Source organism: Carlito syrichta, unplaced genomic scaffold (assembly GCF_000164805.1).
Source record: "Carlito syrichta isolate Samal-C Ts95f unplaced genomic scaffold, Tarsius_syrichta-2.0.1 Scaffold313872, whole genome shotgun sequence".
Taxonomy (NCBI): domain Eukaryota; kingdom Metazoa; phylum Chordata; class Mammalia; order Primates; family Tarsiidae; genus Carlito; species Carlito syrichta.
The window spans coordinates 954,437-971,779 of NW_007257968.1; the positions used below are offsets into that span (position 1 = coordinate 954,437).

The 17,343-nt window shown below is 39.0% G+C and overlaps 1 protein-coding gene across 1 annotated transcript in view; it reads left to right on the top strand.

Moving 5' to 3' along the window:
• TICRR (TOPBP1 interacting checkpoint and replication regulator) overlaps window positions 1-17,343 on the top strand; it is a 49,206-nt gene that overhangs the window by 3,311 nt on the left and 28,552 nt on the right. The window contains exons 2-7 of the mRNA XM_008070630.2: window positions 3,190-3,469; window positions 4,415-4,653; window positions 6,338-6,575; window positions 9,462-9,588; window positions 15,148-15,287; window positions 16,724-16,936. Coding sequence (XP_008068821.1) covers window positions 3,190-3,469; window positions 4,415-4,653; window positions 6,338-6,575; window positions 9,462-9,588; window positions 15,148-15,287; window positions 16,724-16,936 — 1,237 coding nt within the window. The remainder of the gene's footprint in view (window positions 1-3,189; window positions 3,470-4,414; window positions 4,654-6,337; window positions 6,576-9,461; window positions 9,589-15,147; window positions 15,288-16,723; window positions 16,937-17,343) is intronic.

Below are 17,343 nucleotides of genomic sequence, written 5' to 3' on the forward strand. Positions count from 1 at the left end.
GCGGGTCTTGAACCCACGGGCTCAGGCAATCCACTCACCTCAGCCTCCCAAAGGCGCGGGATTACAGGCTGAGCTACCGAGCCCGGCGACTGGATCTTTTTAAAGATCCCTTCGAGGTCTGACATACTACCTTCTGAGGGGATGGATCTTTTCTGAGGCTTCCCTTCTCACACCTGCTATGTTGTTTCCTTTAAGAAAATGCCTGTCAGATCATCTTAAGCTTTTCTGGAAATTTCTTCTGCTGAAGATCTATCTTTTCCTATTCAAAAACCTCTGCCCAGCCACACTGTGGAGGCAAAAGGAAGATTTAGGCTCTGTCCCTGGGCGTTCTCAGGACAGGAGTGGGAAGAAGGGAAAAAGAGAAAATCTAGGTCCGGCCTTGGAGAGCTCACAGAAGGGGAAGCAGAACTGGGAAAAATAGAACCAGGACTCAGTTGGAAGTGGAGGGATTTAAGCATACAAAACATTTGCAAAGATATAGAGTAGAATGGAAGAGAGGAGGCTCCTGATACATTTTTGACTTTATGCCTTTGATTTATTTGATGCATATTTGTTACATGCCTGCTGGGTATGCTGGGGGCTGAGTGTCCTATTAGGGAACCAAACAGATGTGGTCCTTGTTCTCTTGGAGTTTATAGTCTAAGGGACATTTACAAATCCCCAAATTGGAAACTACCACTAGGACATGTCTGCTACTTACCCTATAGTATGCATACAAATGAAAAGTGTTACCATCTCTGTAGTATACTGCTTGTATTTTGTTTTATCATGTGGTTTGCTATGGTTTGGATGTTTGTCCCCTCCAAAACTCATCTATTCATGGGTAAATAGATTAATGGGTTATCATGGAAATGGAACTGGTGGCTTCATAAGAAAAGGAATAGAGACTTGACTGGCTCACTCAGCCCTTTGTCACGTGATGCCCTACAAAGAGTCCCCACCAGCAAGAAGGCTCTCAAGGTACAGCCCCCTGACCTTGGATTCTCAGCCTCCATAACTGTAATAAATCAATTCCTTTTCTTTATTAATAACCTAACTTCAGGTATTCTGTTGTAAGTAATAGAAAACAAACTAAGACATGTATACATTACTTTGTTTTGTAACACAATCTCACTCTGTCACCCAGGCTGGAGCACAGTGATATGCTCCCATCTCACTACAGCCTGAACTCCTGGGCTCAGGCAATCCTTCCTCCTCAGCCTCCTAAGTAGCAAGGACTACAGGCACATGCTACCATGCCCAGCTAATTTTTCTGTGTTTCAATATGTTGTCCAGGCTGGTCTCAAACTCCTGAGCTTCAGGCTCCTACCTCAGCCTGCCAAGGTGTTGGGATTACAGGCATGAGTCACCACACCCAGCCTATACATTACTTTTAAAGCAAAAGTTAATATCTTTTTCAATTCTTGTTAAAGTTATAACTTAACCTTTTATTTGATTAGCAGTTTTTTTTCCTCCTGGCTGATCCTCTGGCTGAAACAATTTCAACAAATTGTGTCCCATTGGCAAAAAATTATAATCAGGATCTATGGCCTCTGAACTAGCTTTACTATTCTCCTCTGTAGCAGTGAATACAGGCATGGACACATGGGTAACAGCAAATACTAATTAGTTGATTAATGTCTCACAGAATTTTCCAGATTGATACAAATGACTGAAACAAAAGTTTCACAAAACTTCATGTTTGTTACAAATGATATTTCCTTTTCTTTCTTTCTTTTTTTTTTTAAGAGACAGAATCTCACTCTGTTGACCAGGCTGGAGTGCAGTGGCTCTATCGTAGTCCACTGCAGGCTTGAACTCTTGCGCTTAAGCGATAATCTCACCTTAGCCTCCTGAGTAGCTGGGACTATAGGCATGCAGCTCTACACCTGACTTTAAAAAATATATACAGATCATAAGCCACTCAGCTGATCCATCAGAGTTCATCAAAGGGTCACAATCTGAATTTTAAAAGCACTGTTTAATATAGTCTTGGGTTCTTAGGTTAATCTATCTTTGCCTTGCTGTGGCCGAGGGTAATTTCCTACCTCTCTTTGAACTTCAATATAATGGCAAGTTTGGAGATGACCTACCCTGACCTTGAAGACCCTTCTAGTTCTAATTCCTCACATTCACATAGCAATTTATAGTTTACAGTTACTAACCAGCATGATGATCATATTCTAGGGTAAGTGTTCCTCCTTCATATCCCCATAGTAGCTGAATATTGTCATTATATTGTGATGCCATGTTAAATATTTAAGATTCATGGCACACATTCAATAAAAGGTTGTTGAAAGAAGGTTGACTAAAGAGTCAGCTATATGTGATAGAGTGAGGCAGGGCTTTTACAAAGAGCAGGATTTGAGCTAGTTACAAAAATATAAGAAGCATTCAATTGGTGAAGAAGGAAGGGGAGGCACAGGAAATAGAATTGACAAAAACATGGAAGCCTTATAAAATGTGGCATGTTCAGGAAATAGTAAATGTTTCTAGAAGGTAGGGATGGGTGAGGGAATAAAAGACCATGTGTCCCAAAACGCTGTTTTAGGGTCTGGTTGTGAGGGGCCTTATGGTTATCTAAAAGGTTATCTTATCCTGGAGGCAGTGGGAAGCCTTTACCAGTTTTTAGAGAGTAGCATGATCAGATATGTGATTTGGAAGAATACTTAAAGCAATGTGGAGGAAAGATTAGAGGCAGGGTACACACTATAGGCTACAGCAAGAATTCAGGCAAGAGATGCCAAAGGGGCTTCAGCGAAAGCAGTAAAGGTAGAACTGAGAACTGTTTGGTCCCTGCACAGACCTGTGGTTGGGGAAGTAGAGTGACGGTTACCATCCGGGTCAATGCTCTTGCCTTACTCTCATGACACCTGGCTGTTGTCATTTTTTTTTTTTAATGTATAATGGCTTTGTATTCCTTTTATAATTTATACCCAGTGATTTGTGTAACTCTGTTCCTTGACAGAAAATATGAGGTGCTATTTTCACTAAATGAGTGCTTACCTGAAGGCATATTATATCGCAGTTATGTCCTGGGGCTGCATCTTAACTGAATGCTGGCCATTATTTGTGTTTGGTTCAACAAATACATTAATTGTATAATTTGATCCTTTAGTGTTGGTATCAACTTTCTGCTGATTTCTTTTAGCTTTATTGATGAATGCCTAATTTACAATAGCCTGGGTTTCTTTGTTGTTTTTATTTTAGTTGTGGGAATCCCCAGACTACCTTGGGTACTGGACAGTTTGCGAACTGCTCCACCGTGGAGGAGGCACTGTCTTACCATCTGAATCTTTCAGCCTGGATTTTACTAAAGCTGGGGAAACACTACTTGGGGATAAAAGAAAGCCATCGAGTGAACCTTGCCTCTCTCCATGGATTTCAACTCTGCCAACTGATGCCACTCTAAACCGTTTGCTCTATAATTGCCCTGAGTATGAAGCCTCATTTCCACGGATGGAAGGAACATTATTTCTCCCTCTTGAAGGTAAGCAAATAATGGGTTTTTTGTTTAATCTCAGTTACATTAATTTCTTCAAGGTAGGGCCATGCTTTTGCCTTCTTTGGCATTTCCTGCCGCCTAGGCACTCAATGGATGCTTGTAATGAAAATAATTAATAGATGTCAAAGCAGAAGCAGAGATACCACAGGAAAGGTTTGAACTCTTGTACAGTATAACTGCCAGCCCATGCACAAGAAGAACAAGTGATTACTTTTAAGGAGCTTCCCAACTGTTCCCAAAGAAGGGTAATATTGTTTAAGTGCCCAAGCACATGGGTGGTAAGATTTCATTGCCTCATAGAGGAGATTGATAAATTGAAGACCATACAGAAACAATGATTGACTAAGAGAAGAAATAAGTTCATCTACAGAAACCAAACATGATGCTTGTTATCAGGAAAAGCCAGCGTGTTGGACTCTTCATGAATTTATTTCACCATGTGATTTGCTATATGGTGAATCTCATTTCTGAATGCATTACATGTTCACACAGAAATAATACTTCATTGGAATATATACATAAGACTATCTTGTACATTATGTGTAGTTTAAGGAATTTTCAAAAGTAGTTTTATTTAATCATAGTCTTTAGAATTTAAACTTTTTGTACGATAAAATACACTGTATTTTATGGATTTTAGAAGTGGTGTCTTCTTTCTTATAAGCAGTAAGTACTGCTAGAGTACTTATTTCTGAGTCATAATTATTGAGAAATTCTGACATCACATCTTGCCCCTATAATTCTGTTTGTTTACAACTTTTCCTATAGCGCTAATTCAACTTTCTGTGATAGCTTATTGGCAGTAGAAGAAGGATTGCAATGTAAACTAAGTAATTCAACTGACATCTGATTTTTTTTCTTCCCACTATTAAATCTCTTTTTAGTAACTATTTCTTATGCTAGAATTGTAACATTCTTTATTTCTAATAGGCAAAGAGAGTCAAGAAACATGGACAGTCACCCTAGAGCCCTTGGCCATGCATCAGAGACATTTTCAGAAACCAGTCAGAATTATTCTAAAAGGCTCAGTGACCCAGTGGTCTCTCCCGATGAGCAGCACTTTGGGCGCTGATAGCTGGATGCTACAGAGTCTGGAGGAGAACACATTGACTCAGAGGCTGTTATTTCAGCAGCTGGTAAGCAGACTGGCTGCTGAAGAGTTACATCTGGTAGGTATACTGCATGTGGTAAGTTATTCTTGTCTGATGATACACACTAGTAAGGTGAAGTCAGTGTGTTTATAAAATGCCCTACATAATGTAGTCTCAGCACAGTGTTTTTGCAAATAATATTGTTGATACTGTAGCATCATGACAACAATGTTCATTAGTGAAGAAACCATTTATAAAATTGCATGCCCAGAATCAAGTTAAATTAAATTATACTCATATAAGAAAAAAGGCAGTCAGCCAGATGGAATGGTGGTTTTAGGATAGTGAAATGATGGGTGATTTCTTGTTATATTTTAAATGATGCGTTATATATTTATTACTTTTTTTTATAATCAATATTTTTTATTGTGATATTGTGGGGTACAGTTAAGGGTTAGGTATACAAATATGCTTCATTCAGGAACCCTTGTTGATAACAGGTGTCTCCCCGTTCCCAGACAGATATTTATTACCGTTAATCCCATCTCCCTTCCCCTCCCCCCCATAGTTTCCCACCACTGTCAGTCATTTTCTTATAGTAATACGTTGGATGTTCAGGGTCCACTATATGAGTGAGAACATGTGATACTCAGATCTTTGTTTCTGTGAGAGGTCACTCAGTATTATAGGCTCTAGTTCCATCCAGGTTGCTGCGAAATTCATGATTTTATTCTTTTTTATGGCTGTGTAGTATTCCATCGTGTATATGTACCACATTTTTAAAATCCAGTCCTCTTTTGATGGGCAGCATGGTTGCTTCCAGGTTCTTGCTATTGTGAACAATGCTGTGATAAACATACGTGTGCAGGTATCTTTTCTATAGAGTGATTTGAGTTCTTCAGAGATATTTATTACTTTTATATAAATATTTAAGAGAAAGCTGCTACACTATGAAGTTAGATATAATAATACAATAGTTATAACTGTTGTCCAATATAATTGTCTAAGTTTGTGTAACTATTGTCCAATATATTTAGACAGATTTAGAACTATCTTCTGAGAAGGAACATATATACCCAAATTTGACTTAAAAGTGGTGATTATTTTTAAACTACCAGCAAATTCCTTACCTTTATTTGTCTTTGCCTTCATAGTCTCAGGAGGTGTCTGTATTCTGGATTCCATTATGAAATCTTCTAGAGGAAAATGGGGTAGTTGTTGAGCAGATGCTGTTCTGAGAGTTGTGTGCTCTGATGAAACAAGCACTGGATTGGGAAGTCAGTGGTCTGGATTAGGTCTCAGCTCTGCTCCCCACTGTATGTTCTGGATTGATGCCTTAAGTAGTAGTATTGCCTCATGGTTAAGTGCATGGGCTTTGAAGTCAGATATGCTTGGTTTCTCCCTTACTAACTTGGGTGAACATAAACAGCTTTCTTCTTCCTCAGTCTCAGTCTCTTCTCCATAAAATGGGGATAATAATCATTTTTACCTCAGAGTGGTTGTGAGCACATAATAAGCGCATTTAGTAGATATTCCCAGTAACATTAGATTTTTCTTATTTGTAAATTGAAAGATTAGGACTATATAATTATTAATAGTAAATTCTCTTCTACTTTTAATAACCATCAAGTCTATCTTTTCTACAGTTTTCTCTTTATATTGATAAGCACTGGGAGACCATTACCCTGTCTTTTACTAAGCTCCATTCTTCTTTCGGCATACTGACTACAATGTTTTCAACTAATTAGAATTTCTTATATAGGTTGCTGATGTGGACCCTGGTGAAGGCTGGCCCCCCGTCACTGGAGTTATTTCCCCACTCTCTGCCAGTGCTGTGATTCTCACTATGTTCCGCTCTGAGAAGGCTGAATTTCAAAAACATGTTCTCCAAAGTGTTGTGGCCGAGGTCCCCCAGGACACAGCATCCCTTTTCTCTGAGGTTGTGGATGGTGTATTGAATCAGATTAATAACTCACCTGAAGAAGACTCTGCTACTGCTGGTAAGTTTCTAAACCAGTTGCTAATATAGTCTAGGGTGGTTGAAAATCTCTTCCAGCATCAGGACTTTCTTTCACCATGCACTTAGTTGAACTTGATATGTTACAAGACAGATAAAAGCAAGTTATAATACTTGAGACTGTTTAGATCATCATTATTTATAAAAGTCCTGAAATATATAGCAAGATCCCGTCTCTATAAAAAATAAATAAAAATTTTAAAAGAGTAGGCATTAGCTATGTTTATTGGCATTGGGAGATTTTTCTGGACTAGGGATGGTGGGAGTTGTTGGTGATGTTTAAAGCCACAAGATGGGTTAAGATCACCTAGAGGGTGAGCGTAGATGGAGAAGAGAAGGAAACCAAGGATTAAACCATATAGTCCAATGTTAAGCAGTCTGGAGGTTGAGGAGAAAGAAACCTGCAAAGAAGACAAAAAAGGGGCAGTCAATGAGGAAAGATAACCCAGTGCGTGATGCTTAGGAAGCTAACTGAGGACGGGAAGTACTTAACTTGGTTATTTGCTACCAATAGGTCAAGGAAGATGGAGGCTGAGAGCTGACATTCTATTGAGCAATGTGGATATTGACACCAGTTTTGGTGAAATTGTGAGGGTGGAAATATGAGTGGAAACAGGTTCAGAAGAGACTATAAGAAGAGAAAAACAGTTGGGCACGGTGGCTTATGCCTATAATCCCAGCATTTTGGGAGGCTGAGCCCAGGAGTTTGAGACCAGCCTACGCAACATAGCAAGACCTAGTCTCTACAAAAATTTTAAAACTTAGCCAGGCATGGTGGTGCATGCCTGTAGTCCCAGCTACTCAGGAGGCTGAGGCAGAAAGCTCAGCCCAGGAGGCTAAGGCTTGGTGAACTGTGATTGTGCCACTACTCCAGCCTTCATGACAGATTCCTGACTCTAAAAAAGTATTACTTATTGATGTGGGAATCAAAACTGGATTTTTGTCGTTGTTTTCAGCAGAGAGAGAATGGTCTAGAGGAAGCAAGGAGAATGCCAACCCACCTTAGGGTCAACTGAAAGAGGGGCATTAGATGGAGAGCAGCTGACTTTCTAGAGTGTTGCAGGAAAACCGTGTGTTCAGGGAAGGATGATACGGAATTCAGGACATGGGAGATTCTACTTTTGAGGGTCAGTAAGTTCCAAAGGGCAAAGTTGAAGGATTTTATGTGTGGAAAGAACTGGGCTGTGGAGACAGAATAGGAGATGGAAGGAGGAGTGAGGGGATTTGAGTGGGAGACAGGAGTGACCTGGGGGTCTAGGGCTTCATGTGGCAGGCAAAAACAAATATCAAGGTGAGCACGAGATTAACTCCTGTTTTTAAGGCAGCTAGTGATGCTGAACCGTGAGATTTGGTGGGTAGGAAGGGAAGGTGTTTGGCCCACCCCTACTCCTGCCCACGTAGGTATGGAGACTAGAGTTAAGGCATCTAACTAAAGCCCTGCCAAGAAGGCCTGGCCTTATTCTGAGCATGGGATCTCCCCCTTGACTCCTGCTGGAGGAGGTGAAGGTAACTGAGTATGAGGGACTTTCTCTCTCTCCATGCAGAGGGAGGCTTGAGACTTGGAGGCCTGAGGAGACTGGCAGTACTTTTGGCCTTTCTCCCCTAATCTAGCATATAATGACTTGGGAAGAAACAATCATATTTTTTTAATGTAGACTTTTATTGCTCATGTCTGAAGTTTTGGATGTGATATAGCAAATGCAATTACAGATATTTAAACTGTAATGTGATGTGAGGTTTCTTTTGTTTGCTTAAAAGTTGTTATAAAATAGTACCCCAAAAGTAATAGTTTTGAGAAAATTAGCATTGGAACATACTTCTCAAAATAATCTTTGATAGTAACAAAAAATAATACAAACCTAATAAAAGTTGTAGTTCAGTTAAAAAGACATGTAAATTTCATAAGTAAACTCCATAATAAATATACCTGATCCTTTAAAAAAAAGTGAAGATGGCATGATGAGAGGAGGTGAAAGAAAGGGTTGAGGTTGTGATATTAATGGAGACAAGTGCCAATGACAAAGATAGAAGACTGCATGATGAGTACTTTCAAGAAGGACCATGTGGCCAAACAGCCACAGAGAAAAGCATAGGATGGAAGGGCTCAGTGTGTGGTATTGTGCTCCTTGGCACGTTGTATTTAGTTGTGTTAATGCACTTCAAATTCTATTGCTGCCACTTGGAGGCATAGCGTGTTAGCACATTAGAAATAATCACATATCAACCAAAACAACATTATATATATATGTATGTATATATAAAATATATATTGAGTTGGAGTCTCACTCTCTTGCCCAGACTGGACTGCAATGGCACAATTATGGCTCACAGTAGCCTCAACCTTCTGGGCTCAGGCGATCTTTCTGCCTCAGCCTCCAGAGTAGCTGGGACTAAGGTGTGTACCACCCAACTGGCTAATTTTTTTTTTTTTTTTTGTAGAGAGGAGGTCTTGCTATGTTGCCTAGGCTGGTCTTGAATTCCTGGGCTCAAGTAATACTCTCACCTAAGCCTCCCAAAGTGCTGGAATTACGGGTGTGAACCATCTCACCCAGCCAAGTGGTACATTTTAAAAAATAGAAAAACAACATATTTTTTTAAACCTATTTAGAGTAAAATTTCAGAAATTATATAAGGGGATTTTTTGCCAGTGATAAGAACAAGACTTTAAGTTGTGTTTGTACATTTTTCAATAGCATTTTTCACAGACAACATAGACCTGTAGGAGTTGGGGGTGTAGATGGAGTATTGTTGTCAATACTGCTGTGTGTCCTTTGGAGGGATGCAGTCAGTCTAGGGGAGTGCTTGGGATTCCCTGCTTTGATTCTCATGTCTTTTTTCCTCTCCTGCCTCTGTTCTTTTGTTCCTGTAGCTCCTGTTCCAGAGTGGGCCCAGCAGGAGCTTAGCCTCACCATTCCCTGGAGACCAGCTGTTATGGAGAAGTGGTTTCCTTTCTCTAACATTAGTGGTGCCAGTTCAAATTTGATGGAGTCATTTCGGTAAGACTTTTTAATTTATCTGTATGTTGATTATTCAAATTGACTTTCAATTATCTGCATTTTTTCAATAGACCACATTCTCTGAGTATAATACAATAATATTAAAAACTAATTACAAAAATAAAACACTCTCGAATTTAGTATATATTGTGAGAGTATGTTAGATAATATTTTACCAACATATATGTGCCAAAAATTCTAAAAATTACCAATTAAAGAAATTTGTCAGATTAAGTATAAATAAAACACTTCCTTATAATATGGATGTCTGAAAATATTTAGAACTAAGTATCAATGAAAATAGAAAATGGCTGGGAGCAGTGGCTCATACCTATAATCCTAGCACTTTGAGAGGTGAAGGCTAGAGCATTGTCCGAGTCCAGGGGTTCAAGACCAGCATGGGCAATTTGGTGAGACCTTGTCTCTACAATAAATTAAAAAATTAACCAGGTGTGGTGGTGCGTGCCTGTAGTTCCAGCTACTTGGAAGGCGTGCCACTGCACTCCAGCCTGGGTGACAGAGTGAGACTCTGACTCAAAAAAAGAGAGAAAATGACGAATTTATAATGCAGTTGAATTTATACGTAAAGGAATATTTATAGACGTAAATGACTATTTTTGTAAACAAAAAAGTTTTTTAAAAATCACTAAGAATCCAACATAAGAAGTAAACAAGGGAGTAGTCTTCCTCACAAAAGAAGAAAGACAATAAAGATAAGAACAGAAATTAATCAAATAGAAAACAGATAATAGCAATCAACAGAAACAAAAGATGTTTCTTTGAAAAACTAAATAAGGCCCGACTTGGTGACTCAGCCTATAATCCCAGCACTTTGGGAGGTCGAGGCAAGTGGATTGCCTGAACCCGTGGGTTCAAAGCCCACCTGGACAACTTGGTGAGACCACGTCTCTACAATAAATCAAAAATTAGTCAGGTATGGTAGCGCATGCCTGTAGTTCCAGCTACTTGGAAGGCTGAGGCGGAAGGATCGCCGGAGCCCAGCAGGTTGAGGCTGCGGTGGCCAGGAGCATGCCACTGCACTCCAGTCTGGGCAGCAGAGAGACTTCAACTCAAAAAAAAAAGAAAAGAAAAGAAAAGCTAAATAAAATCTATAGCGAGATTGTGTAATTTTTTTTTTGAAAAGAAGCAAATAGACAATATTAGAAATGTAGAAGATATAGCAGAAACTACTATTAAGAGATAAGGTTGAGGTTTATCTTTTCCACACAAATATCCAGTTGTTCTAACACTATTTGTTAAAAGACAATCCTTTTCTCATTGAATTACTATAGTACCTTTGTCAAAAATCAATTGACCACCATTGTGTGAATCAATTTCTAAACAAAATAGAGTTCAGAAACTATGATAATATCACATTGTCTTGACTATTGCATTACACCAATACCACATACTATAGCTTTATAGTAAGTCTTTATTGATTGACTGATTGATTGATTGATTGATTTAGAGTTGGAGTCTCACTCTGTCACCCAGACTGGAGTATAGTGGCACAATCCACAGCTACCACAGCCTTGACCCACTGGGCTCAGGTGATCCTTCCACCTCAGCCTTCCAATTAGCTGGGACTACAGGTACATGTCATCACACCCAGCTGATTTTTTAATTTTTTGTAGAGACAAGATCTCACCAAGTTGCCCAAGCTCAAACCTGTGGGCTCAGGCAGTCCTCTCACCTCCATCTCCCAAAGTGCTGGGATTATAGGCATGAGATACCACACCTGGCTTATAGTAATTAAGCCACTAATTAGGTAGTGGAAGTCCTCTCAATTTTTTTTTGTGTTTTTTTTTTTAAGATTTCTTTGGTTATTCTAGACACTTTGCATTTTCGTATACATTTTAAAATCAACTTGTCAGTTTCTACAAAAAAAGCATGTTGGAACTTTAATTGGGAGCACAGTGAATCACAATATGAGAAGAACTAACATGTTAATAATGTTGATAGCCAGGCATGGTGGCATGTGCCTGGAAGACTGAAGTGGAAGGATCACCTGAACCCAGCAGGTCAAGTTTGCAGTGGCTGTGAGCGTGCCACTGCACTCCAGTTGAATTGTCTGATCCATGAACATGGTACATCTCTATTTATGAAGTTCTTTTTTTTAATACCCCTCAGTGTTTTATAGTCTTTAGTGTACAAATCTGGCCCATATCATTTAAAAAAATTATCTCTAAGTGTTTTTATGAAGAACAAGTATTGAAGTATTTGAAGATAGTATGATTGTCTTTATAGAAAAATCTCAAAGATTTTACAGGCAAATGGTTAAAATGATATGAGTATTGCTGAATATAAAAAAATTAATGTATAATGTCAATAGTATGCCAACAACAAACTTAGAAATTGCAATTTACAACAATTTGATAAAATTTATTTATGTTGACAAATTATTAAGGTACCTAGGAATAAATGTAGCAAAAGATGGATTAAAAATAAAAGACCAGCTGGGCTCGGTGGCTCAGCCTGTAATCCCACGCCTTTGGGAGGCTGAGGTGAGTGAATTGCTTGAGCCCGCAGGTTCGAGACCCGGCTGGGCAACTTGGTGAGATCTCATCTCTACTATAAATAAAAAATTAACCGGGCGTGGTAGCACATGCCTGTAGTCCCAGCTACTTGGAAGGCTGAGGCGGAAGGATCGCCGGAGCCCAGCAGGTCGAGGCTGTGGTGGCCGGGAGCGGCCACTGCACTCCAGTCTGGGCAACAGAGTGAGACTCCAACTCAAAAAATAAAATAAAATAAAGTAAAATAAAAATAAAAGGCCAAGAACCAAACAAGTGCACTTTCCCCCATGAAATATCAAGATTTGCCATAAGACTACAGTATTTAAGGCAATGTGGTATGGGTGTAAGAATAGACAAATAGACCAATGGAAGAGAACCAAAAGCCCCAGTAGTGACCCACACATTTATACGAACTTGGCATATGACAAAAGTGGCATTAAAAATCATCAGGAGCCGGGCTTGGTGGCTCAGCCTGTAATCCCAGTGCTTTGGGAGGCCGAGGTGAGAGGACTGCCTGAGCCCGCAGGTTCGAGACCCGCCTGGGCAACTTGGCGAGACCTCATCTCTACAGTAAATTTTTTTTTAAATCAGCCAGGCATGGTAGCGCGTGCCTGTAGTTCCAGCTACTTGGAAGGCTGAGGCAGAAGGATTGCTGGAGCCCAGCAGGCAGAGTCTGCGGTGGCCAGGAGCGACCACTACACTCTAGTCTGGGTGACAGAGTGAGACTCCAACTCAAAAAAAAAATCATCGGGGAAAGAACAGACTATTCAGTAAATGATGGTGTAACAATTGGCTATCAGCAAGAAAAAACATGAAAATTAAATTTCCACTTCACAGCATACACAATAACAGTTTCTAATAGATTGTTTTGTAAATGTGAAAAGCAAACCTTTAAAATTCTTAGGAGAAAAAATATATAGGAGAATATAAGGTAAAGATGTATTTCTTAAACAAGACATAAGTTTAAAGCAGAGAGAAAAAGATGAATAAATTTCACTGTGATGAATTTTTAAATTTCTGTATAACTAGAGTAAAAGGACAAGTCATAGACTTGAGAAGCTATAATCCATGTAAGCAACAAAGGATTAGTATTTCAATTAGTACAGAGCCGCTAAAAATTCAATAAGACAAGCAATCCAATTGAAAATTATGCAAAGAATGTGAATAAGCAATTCAGACGAGGAAATTCAACATGCCAATCATTTGAAAAGATATTCAGTTCAGAAAGATGGAGATTAAAACCACAATAAGGAAAAAAAACACAATACATTTCATTTTATACTTATTAGATTGTCAAAAATTAATACACCTGATAATAGCACATAGGGAAATGAGAACTTTAGGTGGTGGAAGTACAAATGATAACCATCATTTTAAAGAGCAATTTGGAAATTCCTGGTATGCAGAAACTTCACATACTCATATCCAGCAATTCTCCTTCTAAGTATCTATGCTAAAGAAATTCTTGCATAGAACAGACACAAGAACTATACTTGAATATTCATTGCTGGTCATTAATAGTAAAAAAGTGGAAAGAACCAACTGATTGTCAGAAAAGAAATGGATAAATAAAATATGATAATAGTCATATTGTAGAATATTATATATAGATTAGCAAAAAAGAATAAGCTAGAACAATTTATATGTACATGGAAAATGCTGAAAAATACGTTGAATACAAACAAAATTGCAAAATGGTGGTATTGTATCGTTTATGTAAAATGTACAACATGTAGCAATTTATATTGGCTTTGTTGAATATGTATGTCTCTATAAATAAGATACACACAAATCTCGGGATACTTCTAGGAGGAAGGGATGGAAAAAGATGGGGTGGAACTTCAGCTGTGTCTATTATGCTAATTTCTTTAAAAAAAGATCTGAAGCAGATAAACAGCAAAAAAAGAAAAAGAAGAAAAGGTAAATTCTCCCCACTGTTAAAGGAAGCACCAACATGCTTAGGAGAATTAATCTACTTTAATTTGGCTGCATGTATGAAGCTGATAGCCCTAGCACACATTCTGGCCTATGATATCTACTCAACTAATGTCATCATAACTTTCCCCCACTTTTTAATCAGGTGATATCAGATTATAGAAGGTAATGAAATACAAATAATTGGCCTGATGCGGTAGCTCACACCTGTAATCCCAGCACTTTGGAAAGCCGAATTGGGAGGATTGTTTGAGCCAGGAGTTTGAGACCAGCTTAAACAACATAGTGAGACCCTGTCTCTACACAAAATCAAAAGATTAGCTGAGCAGTGTGGTGTGTGCCTGTAGTTCCAGCTACTCAGGAGGTTGAGGTGGAAGGATCACCTGAGCCCAAGAGGTCAAAGCAGTGGTGAACCAGGATCATGCCACTGCATTCCAGCCTGGGCGACAGGGGTAAGACCCCAACTCAAAAAAAATAAAAAAAGAAAAGAAAAGAAAAGAAATGCAAATAATACATTTTTTCTGTTGTGCCACTCTTTTTTTTCTTTTCTTTTTTATTTTAAAGATGTGGGGTACAATTCAGGGTTAGGTACAGAAGTGCTGTTTTCATAATTTCCTTAGTGACTAAAATTTAACTCTAGGTGGAAAAGCATTTAATAACGAATTATCCCTCCCATCTGCCCCATAATCTCAAATTAGTTTATTACAAAGCAAAATAATTATTCAAAAGTCAATACAATACTTACTACACTGTATTACATCATATTACACTTTAATGCATAAAAACTGAGTAAAAAATAACTATGGAAATCCAAAGTAAAATAGTTGCCATAATTAGATTGTGTACCCTAATTCATGAAGAGTCCTATTAGTAAAAGCCAATATCGTACATGATGATTAATGGTTTTGTGAACAAGGTAGCCTTGGACCCTGAGTTCAAATAAAAAATGAGAGGAGGGATATTTTCCCTCCTGAGAAAGTATATTTTTGAATGCATCTTGTGGGAACATCTTCTGAAGGATAATGGATATATTTGCTGTTATTTTGTTTATTTTTAAAGCATTTTGGAAAATTAGAATTTTGGTTTTATATTAGACATCTTGACTTTACAGGTTACTACAGGCTGCCTCAGCTAATAAGGAAGAGTCTTCCAAAACTGAAAGTGAATTAACACGTTGCCTCTCTGAGCTCTACCAGAGAAAATCTCGAGAAGAATCCACTGTAGCCAATCAAGAAGACAGCAAAAAGAAACGTATGTACATGAAAAGTCTGTTTCTTGAAGCAGTCTTTTCTGAGACATTTAAAAAAATTGACATTCCCTGAAATGAGGTTGAAATGGTAACTAACTATAAATAAAGGAAACCCAGATTCTTATATTTCAGATTTTAAAATAATTACGTTAGTCCAATAGTGGTAAAAATAATCACTCACAATCTTACCTAGTGAACCAGCTTCATTTTTAATTATAATAGAAATTCAAATAACAATTTGTAGTTTGCTTATAAATATTTGTTCATCTGCTACCTTGCTTTTTTATTTTATTTTTTTATTTTTTTTTGAGTTGAAGTCTCACTTTGTCACCCAGACTGGAGTGCAGTGGCATGCTCATGACCACTGTAGCCTTGACCTGCTAGACTCAGGCGATCCTTCCACCTCAGCTTTCCAAGTAGCTGGAACTACAGGCACACGCCACCACGCCCAGCTAGTTTTTTGGTTTATTGTAGAGATGAGGTCTCGTCAAGTTGCCCAGGCTGGTCTCGAATCAGTGGACTCAAGCAATCCTCTCACCTTGGCCTCCCAAAGTGCTGGGACCATAGGCATGAGCCATCGCGCCCGGTCCATCTTTTTTTATTGATTGATTGATTGATTGATTGAGTCAGAGTCTCACTCTGTTGCCCAGGCTGGAGTGCAGTGGCACGCTGCTTGCGGCCATCACAGGCTCAGCCTGCTTGGCTCAGGCAATCCTTTTGCCTCAGTCTTCCAAGTAACTAGATCTTCAGGAGCACGCCACCATGCCTGGCTAAAATTTTCTGTAGAGACGAGGTCTCGCCATGTTGCCCAGGCTGATCTCAAACCCCAGGGCTCAGGCTGTCCTCTCTCCTCTGCCTCCCAAAGTGCTGGGATCATAGGCTTGAGCCACCGCGCCTGGCTTTTTCTTATGTCTTATTCTATCTCATTGCTTAACAAAATTTACAGAATTCTTATGTTGACCATTTAGATAGTTTTTATCATTATAAATAATACTACAGTTTATATCATGCATATAATTTGTTTCCTGAGTAATTTCCTTAGCAGATTTCTAGGAAAAATTTCCTGTGTCAAAGAGTATAAAAATTGGGTCTTGATGCTAAAGACCAATTTTAAAGATTGCTAAATTGTCTTCCAGAAAAGTTTCATTACATTCCTGTGCCCATTGGTTGACACCAAAATAAGCCTGTTTGGCATTTGCCTTAAGGAAAAAGTCATCTTATCACATTGGGATGTTTAGTTTATAAACTTCAGTTAAAAGAAGGGTAGTCTTTCTACCCTGTGTGTGAGTAGAAAGAAACACAAGAACTACCTGATTCAGATCATTCTGAAAGGATATACTTCATTTTGATATTTCACAACCATCTGAATTAAAGTTGTTCTTGATTCCACAGAAGTGGAAGGTAATTTACTTTTCTTCCTCTGATGTTGTTTTGATAGGAGGTGTCCCTCGTACTCCAGTGAGGCAGAAGATGAATACCATGTGCCGTTCCTTAAAGATGTTGAATGTTGCAAGGTTGAATGTAAAGGCTCAGAAGTTACATCCAGACGGCAGTCCAGACATAGCTGGGGAGAAAGGGATTCAAAAGACAGCCAGTGCAAGAATAGCAGACAAACCAGAAGACAGAGGAAGAAGAAGTTCTAAACCTAAAGGTATTCCTCCATTCTCTAGCATTTTGGCAACTAAGTCTATGTTTACTCTTTTTTACCCCTCATATTTTAAAATAAGTTTTAATGTATCCCTTAATTAATTTATTGAAGATCTGCTTCATGCCCAAAAGTATATTACAGAGAATGCAATAAATAATAGTATCCCAAGCCGGGCTCGGTGGCGCAGCCTGTAATCCCGTGCCTTTGGGAGGCTGAGGTGAGTGGATTGCCTGAGCCCGTGGGTTCGAGACCCATCTGGGCAGCGAGACCTCATCTCTACAATAAATCAAAAAATCAGCCGGGTGTGGTAGCGCATGCCTGTAATTCCAGCTACTCGGAAGGCTGAGGCGGAAGGATCGCCGGAGCCCAGCCAGTCGAGGCTGCGGTGGCCGGGAGCGGACGCTGCACTC